A 13,805-nucleotide genomic window follows, 5' to 3' on the forward strand; every position below is an offset into this window, starting at 1 on the left:
GAATGAGCCAATAGTCTACCATTGAAGGTCAACAGAAACAGCCAGGCCTTATGGCCCAGCCCGATAATAGAGGGGAAGAATGAGAAGATGGTTGTAGACACGAGTAGAATGCAGCTTTGCGGTGTGAAGATGAGAGTTCACATCTAGTGGCTGTGATTTCCTCAGTCTACGAGATGACGGCATCAGCAGAGCGTGAGGGTGGAGAAAGGGGTGGGGGGTGGGGTTTGAAGGGTAGAGACCTTTGTTCCTCAAGTGGGAAAAGGAGGGAGGATTTCTCCCTCGTCAGGGCCATGAGGGTGAAATGTGGAATGAGAGGCGCTTGGAACAGACAGATGCTGGGCAGTGGCTTGCCAGCCAGCATCCTCTATCCAGGCACCTGCGGGAGGGGCTTACCCTGCCCACTTCCACGAGGTTTGTGACCATGACGATGCTGGCCGAGTTCTCCTGCCAGATCATTCTCCAGAAGTCCTTCACGGTCTCCTGCATGGGACCTGCCAACAGAGAACGGGACAGGGTCAAAGGCTGAAACTGCCAGAAAACAGGCAAGAGGCTTGTCCCTCGCGGCTGGTCAGTGAAGGCTCCGGATGGATGAATAACAGTGAGGTCAGCCTTCCCTGTCGGACACCCAAGTAGCTGAGACTGGGGCATGAGAAGAGCCACGCTCCAACGTGTAGGGTCTGCATGCCTGCAGCTTCTCCTCTTCATTGTCCTCCTGCTCAGACTCCTCTCAGAGGCTCCACTTTTCCACCGACCCACCATCTTGTATTCGGGGTAAATAACATAGCTTAAGGGAATTTTCAAAAATTGGGCTCTAGATCCTCAGTGAAAGCTGGGAAGGAAATTGACGTGAGGGTGGGGTGAGAGGGCAGAGGAGCCGCCGGGAGTCAGATGCTGAGAACACAAACAGAAGAGGCCCAATTCTCAGCTTGACGAATGCATTTGCCTGGAGCCTGGGCAGAAAGCAGGGCAAAAAAGCAAAAAAAAATGGGATATAGGATCTGAGAGTCCAAAGCAATTTCCTTGGACGTTTCTCTTTTAATGTCCTGGGCCTTCATTGTTTTTAAAATTACAAGAGTAATAGATCCTTTTGATACAAAATTTGGAAGGCCATTTCTCTATATAAATGTATATCTATGTATTTACTACAAGAAGCATTATATCTACTCCAGGCATTTCTCCATGCCCTTAAAAATTCTTACCATGAAAATTTTCATAATTTTCCATAATATAGAACTATCATGCTTTAACCAATCTAACATTTGTTGGGCACTGAAGATTTTTCACTTGTTTCCCTAGTAGATACCACTGTGAAAGGTAGGTATCTTTATATATGTCATTGCCCACATATATAATCACACACAGGATCTCCTCCCAGAACAGTTTGAAAGGGAGAGTCATTTTTAGATCTTCTGATAACACCCTAGTAAGTTGCTTTCTAGGAGAGTCGGCCTCCTGTCTCTTCTAGGTGTACATCCGTCGAGGAGATAAGGCACCATCAGCTCCAGTTGGGGGCGGTGGGTATTGATGGCATGTGCCTGAGGGCAATGCTTTTGGTCCAGGGCCCATCTTTCTTGACCATTTCCCAGTGACACCTCCCTCCTTTCTCCCTTACGTCCCTCCCCCGCTTCCATTGCTGAACCTGTCACCTCCTTCCCTCCCAAACAAACAAACGGACAACCTAAAGACCTCTGGAGCCTCTCCAGCCCTGCTCCTATGTAACGTCTTGGCTGGTGGAAGCTTATTCCACTCCCCCTGTAAGGCAAGGGCCCTTTCGACTCTTACCTTGAGTTGCGATGTAGTGCCGAGGTCGATGGTACCCCTGAATGAGAAGAGAAAAGCACAGTGAAGGGCCTCTAGTCTAAGCTTGCAAACGGCACAGTACTAATAATTATCCTTGCCCTGGCTTTGTTTCCTTATAAACAAAATGAGGCTAGCATTAGACATTTCCCAGACAAGCGGCTAAGATTAAATAAGCTAATGCATATAAAATGCTGAGTCAATCGCTAAATGTTAGCTCTTCTTATGGCTCCTTGTGAGGGGCCCCAAACAGGCTTGCCTTGGAGCCATGAACTGGGAGTCAAGATTGGATGAGCATCAGTTGTGGCCAGGCACACCCAGAAAGAGGTGGAGAAGGAATTTTCAGGTTTCTGTGGGACATCACCCACCACCAAGCCTTTCCTGAGCCATGATTACATGCAGAACACTGTGCAAGGCCCCAAAGGGCACCAGAGAGAAAACAACAATTGCATTGTTGACTCCTTGCATTAGTAACAATTAGAAAAAGAAAACTGGGAAGGCTGCCACACTGCCTCTCTGCCACATGGCTGGGCTTGGAACGGAAGTTCCTTTCACTAGAGGGGGCCCCAGGTGGGTGGGACCCAGAGACTGATAAAGTCATTTTCTAGTTCAGAGACATTTTCCTGTACATTTCAGGGTCTTCAGTAGACCCTGCTGGGCTCTGATGTGGGGTTACTCTGGTGCCTCATCAGCCTAATCACTGGGGAGAGGTTGAGGATGACTTTTTCTTCTGTCTGGGCCTGGACTACATGGAGGGTCCCCTCTCTTGTTACAAAGAGGAAATGTATCGTATTGGGTAGAAGTTCAAGTTTTGGAGACAGATCTGTATTTAATACATGACAATGAATGTAATCAGTAATAACTGAATGACTAAATGAGTAAACAAATGAAGGAATGGGTACGTCTAAAAGATATAGATGCCAAATACGGAGCCTGCTAGTGGAAAGGTTATTGGAAAGTCCTGAAATTTCACTTTTAATCTCAGGAGAAAACAAGTCATAAAGTTTAATGAACAAATAAACTGTCAGTCCCAACCCAAGGCCAATGTCATGGCTACAGTGGTTGGATGAACCATCAGGAATCAATCCACCCACCTGGACTCTTTGTATGAGTGGTCCTATCTTCTCTGGAAAGTTGTCAGCTTCTTGGGGACAAACACTGCCTCCTAAGTTTTAAAAACTTGTCTGTGGAGCCTAGTACAGTGTGAAACCCAGAGTGATGCCCAATAAACAAGCTCTTGAGAGAGACCCACCAGGGTGGCAGCATATAACTATTAGAGAAATGCAAATCAACACTTCACACCAGTCAGAATGGTCTACACTTAAAAAAGTCTACAAGTAACCCATGCTAGAGAGGGTGTGGAGAAAAGGGAACAGTCCCACACTGTTGATGTAAACTGGAGCAAGCCACTGTGGAGAACAGCATGGAGGTTCCTCAAAAAACTAAAAATAGAGTTGCCATATGATCCAGTAATCCCACACCTGGACATATATCCAGACAAAGCTATAATTCAAAGAGACACATGTAGCCTGTGTTCATAACAGCACTATTTACAATAGCCAAGACATGGAAACAATGTCTGTGGACAGATGGATGGATAAAGAAAATGTGGTACATTTAGACAATGGAATACCACTCAGCCATAAAAAAGAACAAAATAATGCCATTTGCAGCAACTTTGATGGATCTAGAGATTATCATACTAAGTGAAGTAAGTCAGCGAAAGTTGCTCAGTCTTGTCTGATTCTTTGTGACCCCATGGACTAAACAGTCCATGAAATTCTCCAGGTCAGAATACTGCAGTGGGTGGCCGTACCCTTCTCCAGGGGATCTTCCCAACCCAGGGATTGAACCCAGGTCTCCCTCATTGCAGGCGGATTCTGTACCAGCTGAGCCACAAAGGAAGCCCAAAGTCAGTCAGAGAAAGACAAATACTATACGATGTCACATATGTGGAATCCAAAATAGATACAAATCAACATATCTACAAACAGAAAGAGACTCACAGACCTAGACAACAGACTTGTAGTTGCCAAGAGGGAAAGGGGTGGGGGAAGGATGGACTGGGAGTTTGGGATTAGCAGATGCAGACTTTTACTTATGTATATAGAAACAACAAGGTCCTACTGTATAGAGGCACTAGCAGTAAAGAATCTGCCTGCCGGTGCAGGAGATGCAAGAGATGCAGGTTTCATCCCTGGGTCAGGAAGATCCCCTGGAGCAGGAGATGGCACCCCACTCCACTGTTCTTGGCTGGAAAATTCCATGGGCAGAGGAACCTGGCGGGCTACAGTCCACGGGGCCACAGAGAGTGGACACGACTGAGCACACATACACACCTGTTAGCACAGGGAACTACATTCAATATCCTGTGATAAACTCCAAGGGAAAATAACAGGAAAAAGAACATAAAGAGCTGTATAACCGAGTCACTGTGCTGGACGGCGGAAACGCACACCAACACAGTGAAGCAACTGTACTTCAATAAAACAAAGTTTTTAAAAAGAACGAAAAGCAGCAGAGCATGGTGGGTATGTGCTCAGACTCCGGATTTAACAGCCTGGGTGTGAATCCTGGCTCTGTTCCTAATGGGCTGTGTGGTCTGGGGCAGGTTACTTAACCTCCTATGCCTTAATTGATTTTTTGCTGTTAAATGGGGATAACAGCGTTTACATTATAGCCTTCTGGTTAGGATTAAGTGAGTTAATAGATGACCGTTACCATGTGTCAGGCAGTAGTCTAGAGGTTAACACATACACCTTTGCTAGTATTATTTTACTGTGTGTCTGGAAAGCATTTATCGAGTGCCTACCACGATTCAAAGTCTGCACTGGCCCTCAGGGAGATCCTGAGATGGTGAACCCTTCCCTCCTCTCTGCTCTCCCTGTAGATGTAGTAACTGAGACCCTCTCTGAGCCGTGAGAGGTAGGGAGGACAATGAGAGGCACAGAGAGCTCTGTTCCTCCCAGTCAAGGCCAACCGTGCTTTCAGGATCACAGGAAAAAACAGACTCTGGGAGTTCTCCTGAGTAGGTCTGGGACTAGAAAATGGTACCTGGAGTGTGGAAAGATGGGGTCTCTCAAGTCCATGGTCTTCTGTCATCCCTGCCATCATTCCTTCTTAGAGTCCTCGTCCTCCTTGATCTGGGCCAAGGCCTCAGGCTTGCCTCCCTACCTCCTACCTTCCCACCTGGTCTCAGAGCCCATCTGCTTCCTGCCAGGGTGAATGTCCCAATGCCCATCTCATTATTATTATTATTTCTCCACTTCAAAGCCTGCAATGGCTCCCTGCTGCCTGTATAATAACGTCCAGATGCTTTAGCGTGGGACTGATCACCTGTCTCCATCCTTGTCTCCACACTCATTCCCAGCTGTCCCTCTCGAGGCCCTTCCAGGTACCCTATGTCCCAAGCTTCCCTTCAAATGAACCCTCTTTCCTCCTGAGTGGTCCTGCAGGGCTTGGGAGATGCTCAATCAACACCCTTATAATGTATGTTTTTTTTTTTTTTAATACTTTCTCTCTCTGGGCCATTGGATAGGCTACCCAGAGCTGGGCGCAGCTTTCAGCAAAGGATGGCTGTGGCATACACGCATGAACACGTCTTTTGAGGTGAGCTTGGGGCACTCCTTTAATGCCCCGGTTGGCAGACAAAAGGCAAAAGACAAAATGCATGGAATCTGGAAGATTCCAACGCACTTCCCTGGTGGCTCAGATGGTAAAGAATCTGCCTGCAATGCAGGAGACCTGGGTTTGATCCCTGGGTCAGAAAAATCCCCCAGAGAAGGGAAAGGCAACCCACTCCAGTACTCTTGCCTAGAGAATTCCAAGGACAGAGGAGCCCGGCAGGCAACAGTCCATGTGGTCGGCAAAAGAGTCGGCCACGACTGAGTAACTAACACCCTCACTTCACTCACGATGCACTTCGGCATCAATGGGGTGGAATTCTGAGCAAGGCATTCACACTTCAATTGTGGGGGTTTGATGGCTTGGGTTCACTATTCTGTTCATTCGCTTGGTCACTCAGTGCTTCAGTATTCAATCAACAGGCATTAACTGAGCATCTACTACTCGGTACAAGGCCCTAGTGATACAAAAGTGGACCAGATGAATGTGGGCTCAGATTCCAAGCAGCTTGTAGACATCAATGAGTTGAGATAAGGGCCACCGAGGGAAAGATCTGGGGCTCTGGGGAGCTCTGCCGGGAAATGGACTTGACCAAGGAGGCCAGAGAAGTGTTCAGTGAGGTCACTGCAGTTGAATGGGCCTCTTAAGCCTGGTTTGTGCATCTCAACACCCCTGTGATTCCCATTTCATCATTCATAAAGCAATATTCTTAGCTTTCCTCCCACTCTCCCCATGCTGACTGGCTGTCACGTTTCTATCCACAGGCCTTAGCGCTGGCCCTTCCCTGGGCCTGCGTCAGCTGTGTCTGTCCCCACGTAACCCAGGGGTTTGCTCTCCCCTCCCATCCAGGCTTCTGCTGGGACAGCAGTCACCTCTGCAGACAGTCCACCCTGACATCCTTTTTTTGACTTTCTCTGCTTTACTTTTCTTCAGGGCACTTAACACCAAAGTCTTTGTTTATTTACATGCATAGCGTCTGTTTGCCCAGTTGAATGAGGGCTCCAGCAGGGCAGGGCTGTAATGGGCTGTCCCATGGCTGTCCCCCCAGCACGGAGAAGTCTGCCTTGGCCATCACCTTGATAAATGCATATGGAATGAACGCCTGCCTGCTGCGTGCCTGTCCACACATGGCGCCCGAGTCCAGAGACCCTCTCTGGCCTCCTGGAACCCGTACAGTCTCCTGAAAGAAAACATGCTAACGATCGGACTCTTTAGCAATTGGAGATAAAAGGAAATGGACTGCTTATTTGGGACTCCTCCAGGGATCTGCCAAGAGCTGGTACAGAAACTTCCTAACCTTAAAAGAACTTTGAGTTCATTGAAGTCCCACCTACACAGCACACAGATCAACCGCAAACCTGCGCTGGGCCTGCCTCCATCTGTCTGTGAGCAATGGGAAAGAGGTTTGCATCCAAAACACATTTATCTCACTCTGTACTCATGCATCTGTTACTTACTGGGGACCCAGATATGATATTTCTTTCCAGACTGGTCATTTATAATGGATTCAAGTGGCCAGTGCATCCCTGGGTGTGAAACGAAGCTGCCAGTGGCACGGTTCCGATGACAGCAGAACTGCGGCCTCTGGAGGCCTCGACGGGGCTGGCCCTTCCAGCTCATTATCCAAGTGGAGTTGTTTTAGTGCATCGTCAAGATCCAACTGGATAAATGATTCGAGCATGGGCAGTCAGCCCTTTGGAGGGCTGGATTTCTGACTGGGTGGAAACTCGGGTCAAGGGGTGAGCCTGATAGCTACCTAGGGCGAGTCCTGCCAGGCATCCCCGTAGTGACCCCGGGAATCGTGACTCTGCTGGAGTATACAGTAGGCCCACACCCGGTGCAGTTCCCCTCCCTCCACCCTGTGCTGCTAACCCCGTGCTGGAAGCTTGTGTGTGGTGTCTTCTCTGTCCCTCCACTGACCGTCTGTCCCCTTCCATGACCTGCGCGTGACAGGGGCTGTGTCTATCTAGACCTCTATGGAAGCTCCAGACCCAGTTCCTGACCACACGCAGGCCCTTTGTTAGCCAGGGTCCGGGTCGGGGGGTGGGAATCTAGGGACCACGCCAGGCATTTCAGACAGAGGGAATGCAGTGCAGGGAGCTGGTTATACAGGTGATGGTGGAGCTGGGATGCATAACAGAGAACAGTGGGCTGCCCAGAGATCGGCAATAGCAAGAGGCTATGGCCACCCCAAACCAGCAGGTATAATGGGAGACAGAGAAGCCGCCAGAGCCCAGGAGCTGGGGCCGCGTTGTTGAGGCTGGACCACCCTGGTGGTCCTGGTGGATGGAGCTGGAGTCACTGCTGGAGCTGCCATCCCAGGAAGCAAGAGAGGTGGAGAAAGATGATGGCTTCTCCCTTCCTTTCACCCTCCTATCTCCCATCACACCTTCCTTAAAGGGGTCAGCTCTCTCTCCTCTCTGTAACCCACACCCCCCACCCCAGGCCTCCCTCTGCCCACATACACACCAGTAAAGCAAAGCAGAACAGGGAAAGACAAGGAATAGATCAGAGGGCAAACGGTAAATGTCTAAGGTGAGGCTTAATGCATATTTGTTGAATCAGTGAATTATCTGGCTTAGCTTAGATTATGGAAAATTCTAAAGCCTGCCACAGTACCTTATAGCTTGTCTATAAAAACGCCTGGGAGTCAGAAGGACCCGAGACAAACTCTGAGCCTTTCGTCAAGGTTCTTGGGCCTCCCAGCTGAGGTCCTGAGAAGCCAGGCTTGCATCAGTCATGCTGGGATGTCTCTCTGGCCCTAGTGACCATGCTTCCCTTTTACAAACTCTCTCACTTCCATGTACTTCTGTCTCGGCCCCTGTCGTATTTAGTCCTTTCCTCCATGTTCTCTGGAACACTGAAGCGGCCCTTTTCCTAATTGGGGGTCTTAATCACAGACCCTCTTCTCTCTCATCTGTCTTAATCTCAGTAATAGATAAGCCATCCCACAGCTCAGCTTTGAACCGGTCACCTCCTTGATCAAACACTTTCCATAGCTTCCTCTTGCCTACAAAATAAAGTCTGACTTCCTATGTTTGACCATAAACCATCTGTGATCCGGTGCCAGCCTTATTTTCTCCGTTCCCATTACAGAGTCTTTCCTCCCCTCACACTTTGCTGCGCCATATCCTCCGCCACATCTCAGCTTGTGTGGTTCTCTGGCCAGAGGTCCATCTCTCCCCTCTTTGATTTTAACTTCTACCTGTGCTTAAAGCTCTAGTTCACATCGTACTTCGCATTCCTGATGGAAGGGTGACTTTCCCCCTCACCTCTGAATCCCTGTGGCATTTTATCTGAACTTATGACACTCACTTTCTAGTTTGTCCTGGAATTATTGATGTGCACAGCTTATCTTCCTGCTAAGGTTTTAGAAGGTAGAGACCATGGCATTTTTAGCTTTCTGGTTCCCATAGCATCCAACTCTGAAATTTTCATTACATAAATGGCTGTACCTTCAAATGAATGAATGAATAGGCAAATAGACACACACACACACAAGAATTAATGGGACTTCCCTAAGGTATGGCAGTTAAGAATTTGCCTGTCAAAGCAGGGGACACGGGTTCGATATCTGGTCTGGGAACATTCCACATGCCATGGGGCAAGCAAGTCCATGCATCACAACTACTGAAGCCTGTGAGCCCTAGGGCCTGGGCTCTGCAACAAGAAGAGTCACTGCAACGAGAAACCCTCGAACCACCGCTAGAGAGTAGCCCCTGCTTGCTGCATCTACAGAAAGCCTCTGCACAGCAACGAAGATCCAGTACAGAGAATAAATACATAAATAAAGTTTTTTAAAAATTTAAGAACTAATGGGTGAATGAATAAGGCTGGCAGTCCTGGGCTCCACAGAGCAGGTTACTCTAGCCACCCTGAAAATGAGTGCATCTTTAGATGGATAATCAACTTGGGTTACATGAGTCACAGGGAGGAGCCAGACCCTGTGGACTTGCTCTAGGAGGGCCACTGTCTAGGGCACTGGCTGGGGGGAAAGTCACAGATTTGAGTCTGCGGCAGCCCGCCCAGAACCCAGCCCCCCAGCCCCGTGGAGAGCCTCACATCGATGTAGTTGGCGTTGATGTAGTCAGAGTGCGGGTCTCCATCCAGCACCAGCAGTCTCACTCGAGAATGGTCGTCTGCAGAGAGAGCAAAGACAAGGGGGTGAGTGATCAGAGGGCTTCGGGCGGGGAGCCAGCTCTGCCTGCTTCAGAGCCGCCATCTATCTATCAGCACACACAGGCATCACGCCAGTGACATACACATTCTCCTTGAAGCCCTAGCATCACCCTCGGTTATCATCCCCATTTACAGATGGGGAAGTGGAGGCTCAGGGGGATTACTCTGCCTTACAAAGGGCCTGTATAAGCTCCTTTGCCCTTCTGGTTCTGATTTTGTCATTACTTACTGGCGAGACTCACCTGCCTCTTTAAATCTTAGAGATTTTGTCATTAAAAGCAGGTAGAGATGCCTTCTGCAGAGGACAATGCAGGAAAGACCGCATGAAAACACTCTGGAAGCATCTCGGGAAGTGCGATCAGGATAAATAGGCTCCATTTTCATGCTTTCTTAAAACCAGCAAATGTATCTATTTTCTTTGAGTGTACAAATGCTTTCCTTTTGCCTCTTGGAGTATTATTGCAAACAGATTGTCAGTCACATATTGTTATCAATACTATCATTCAAGTGAAGCTGACTAAGTCATTATAAAAGAGGTCATCAATAACTAAAAATCGTGTTACAGAGAATACCATTTTAAACACAATCTAGGCATAAACAAGATGTGCAGGCTTTAGTCAATGGCACGCTTACTTCAAATAACACCAAATAAAAACAATTAAGGAAAAAAAATCTTCTTCAGCAGAAGAATCAGGCTAATCTAAAACCTTAATTCAAGTGAGCTCCGACACGCTAAAAGACACCCAAATAGAACATCCGGCTTGGGTCTGGTGAGGGGGAGAGGCTCAGCTTGCTGTCCCCATCACTGGGTTCATATCACCAAGTGTTGCTGCCTCCACTGGCAGGGCTGGGGTTCCCTGGGGAGGTGGACTGGGGAGCCCTGGGCATCCGCAGGGGTCTATGGGGATCAAGGAAGTTGCGTCAGCTTATCCTACGGGCCTTTCCAGAACCTTGCAGTTCATAAGCATATCTACTACTACAAACCGGAACCCCCAAGAACAGGGACATGATGCATCTTGCTCCCTGTTCTATCCTCTGCACAGGTACTTGATAAGTACTTGGAGAGCAGGTGAACATCCGTTCATCTGGACTCTCACAGCGACCTGGGAGAGAAGCAGGACGGATGCTGTGAACCTTTGTTACAAATGAGGAAACTGAGGCTCCCAAGGACTGACAGGCCACATGGTCAATGGATGGTGGAGCCTAGAAGAGTGAGGTTCTCTTAACTCTGAGCTCAGACACTCCTGATTCCCAAGAGGGGTCTAAGCAGGATAGGAGTAAGCACTTCACGGGTACTTGTGCTTAGTTGTTCAGTCGCGTCCAATTCTTTGCAACCCCATGGGGACTGTAGCCTGCCAGACTCCTCTGTCCATGAGATTTCCCAGGCAAGAATCCTGGAGTGGGCTGCCATTTCCTTCTCCACGGGTGCACAGCAGAGGCGTTAAGGACAGCGAAGTGGTTACCTAGGTGATGGAAGAGTTGAGAAGCCAAAGGGAGGAGGAAGAGTAATTGGGAGATAAACACGCACAAGGAGACACTGCCTTCCCAGGGAGGGTGGGTCCCGTTTCACAGATGAAGAAACTGGGGCTCACAGAGCTTAAGCAAGTTCCCGATGTGACACAGTCTGCAAGTGGCAAAGCTGGGATTCTCTCCGGACTGTCTGACCTTGAATCTCTGCTCTGTCCACACAATATGCTGTCCCTGGACTTGCACCATCTTGCAGGCACTGGAGTCTGTGCAAGGGTCTGGACCCCAGCTCCTGCAGTGGGATTTCCTGGGGGACGTCCACCCAGCGGGGCTTCAAACAAGGTCCAGCACCTGACTCTGAGCTCAGACTGTTAAGTCTTACTACCAGTGGTTACAAAAAACTACAAGCCTCAAAAAAGTGAAAAATGCAAAATGTGTTTTCACTCATTGGTCTCACCAATGACATACTGATTCAAAAATCTCCTTTATTTATAGAGTTATGCCTGCCCTTGGGATCTATAGCACTGGGAACAGAGGTTTATTTATTTATTTTTTAGTTATCATTTATTTTTATTAGTTGGAGGCTAACTACTTTACAATATTGTAGTGGTTTTTGCCATACACTGACATGAAGGAACAGAGGTTTAAAATGTTGAAAGGGTATTTCCTTTAATATAAAATGGAACTTAAAGTCTGAAAGCAAATATGATTTAAAAAGAAACAGAAACATTTCTTTTAGCTGTATGTTCTTAAAGATGAGAGGTGTCTCTACCACCAGGTATTTGTCAGTATCACCTTTTCATTTATTAAGAACAAGTTCGGGGACTTTGTGGCTGGTCCATTGGCTAAGACCTCCTAATGCAGGGGGCCCAGGTTCGATCCCTGGTCAGAGAACGAGATCCCACAAGCTGCAACAAAGATGGAAGACCCATGTGCTGCAAGTAAGAGCTGGCACAGCCAAATAAACAAACAGCTTTGGGAAGTGGTATGTGAATGAGGCGCTGAAAGTAAGACTTGACCAGTGAACAATGAAGAAGGGTCTTTCCATCAGCGAGAACAAATGAAAGAATGACAGGAGGGGTCCTGGAAAAGCAAACATATTGGATGAGCTACAAACAGGGTTTCATGTCTTGTGAACATGGAGTGGGAGGGGATTAGCAGCCGGATAAGAAGCAGAGGAGGTGGGTGGGGCTTAGGCTACAGAGGGCTTTCTATTCCCTATTCAGATGCTTAGATGCAAGTCACCAAGCTGGGCTCTGCAGAGCATCCAAATAAGAGACTCTTTTCTTAGACAGTGGCAGCATACTTTAGTACAAAACGATCAAGGTTTATTCTCACACAGGCTATCCTGTGGCAGGCAGGATAGCAGACATGGTAACGGGAGCTCTGAAGCTAGGAGTCAGTTCTGGGGGCAAATCTTTGTTCCATCACTTAGCAAGTCCATTGATCTCTCTAGCCTTGGATTCCTTAGCAAAATGCTATATAGATAAATATTATACAGCTCTGAGAATATTGGGAGGATTAAATGAGAAAATGCAAGCATGAGAAGTATGAGGATGTTAAGAGAATGAAAAGACAAGTCACAGATTGGGAGAAAATATTAGAAAAAGACTATCTGATAAAGGCCTTGTATCCACAGTATACAAAGAACTCTTAAAACTCAACAATAAGAAAATGGTCTAATTTAAAAATGGGCAAAATATCTGAATGGAAAGCTCATCAAAAAGGATGCACAGACAAAAGGTGAGCAAATGAAAAGACGTTCAGTATCATGTGTCATTTGTTGGTGGTGGTGTTCAGTTACTAAGTTGTGTCTGACTCTTTTGTGACCTCATGGACTGCAGCATGCCAGGCTTCCTTGTCCTTCACTATCTCCTGGAGTTTGCTCAAACTTATTTTCATTGAGTCAGTGATACTATCTAACCATCTCATCCTTGGCTGCCCCCTTCTCCTTTTCCCTTCAATCTTTCCCAGCATATGTCATTGGGAACCAAAAACTTAAAAAACAAGAAGCTACCTCTACATACCTACCAGAATGGCTAAAATTCAGAATCCTGATAACACCAAATGCTGGATGTGGAGCAACCGGAATGCTCCTTCATTGCTGATGGGAAAACAAAATCTATGTAGCCAGTCTGGAAGACAGTTTGGTAATTTCTTCTAAAACTAAACACTCTTATCATATGATCCAGCAATTTCTGTCCGGTATTTGCCCAAATGAGTTGAAACTTACCATCCACACAAAACCTGCACATGAATGGTTATTGCAGGTTTACTCCAACTGCCAAAATTTAGAAATAAACAAGATGTCTTTCAATAGGTAAATGGATAATCAAGTCATGGTACATCCAAATGATGGGACAGTCTTTGGTAATATAAAGAAATGAGTTCTTAAGGCATGATAAGATATGGAGGAAACATACATGCACACTGCTAAGTGAAAAAGTCAGCCTGAAAGTCTTCATACTGTATGGTTCCAACTCTATAACATTCTGGAGAAGGAAAAACTATAGAGGCAGTAAAAAGATCCATGGTTTGGGGACCTTTGGGGAGAGATGAATAGGTGGAGCACAGAGGGTATTTAGGGTATTTAGTGAAACCTCTGCAGGATCCTTTACTGGTGGATACCTGTCATTATACATTGTTCATATCCTATAGAATTGCACAACACAGGGTTGGATTCAAATGGAAAGGATGGACTTTGGCTAATAATAATGGATCAATTTTGTTTCACCATT

The 13,805-nt window shown here is 47.2% G+C and overlaps 1 protein-coding gene across 12 annotated transcripts in view; it reads right to left on the minus strand.

Moving 5' to 3' along the window:
• Positions 1–13,805, minus strand: part of PTPRT (protein tyrosine phosphatase receptor type T) — a 1,113,287-nt gene that overhangs the window by 43,929 nt on the left and 1,055,553 nt on the right. For all 12 annotated transcript variants that reach the window (XM_043479842.1, XM_043479836.1, XM_043479841.1 and 9 more), the window contains 3 exons: positions 9,484–9,560; positions 1,783–1,819; positions 394–491 (listed from right to left, as the gene is read on the minus strand). In XM_043479842.1, the coding sequence (XP_043335777.1) occupies positions 394–491; positions 1,783–1,819; positions 9,484–9,560 (212 nt within the window). The remainder of the gene's footprint in view (positions 1–393; positions 492–1,782; positions 1,820–9,483; positions 9,561–13,805) is intronic.

The sequence above is a fragment of the Cervus canadensis genome, chromosome 10 (assembly GCF_019320065.1).
Source record: "Cervus canadensis isolate Bull #8, Minnesota chromosome 10, ASM1932006v1, whole genome shotgun sequence".
Classification (NCBI taxonomy): Eukaryota; Metazoa; Chordata; class Mammalia; order Artiodactyla; family Cervidae; genus Cervus; species Cervus canadensis.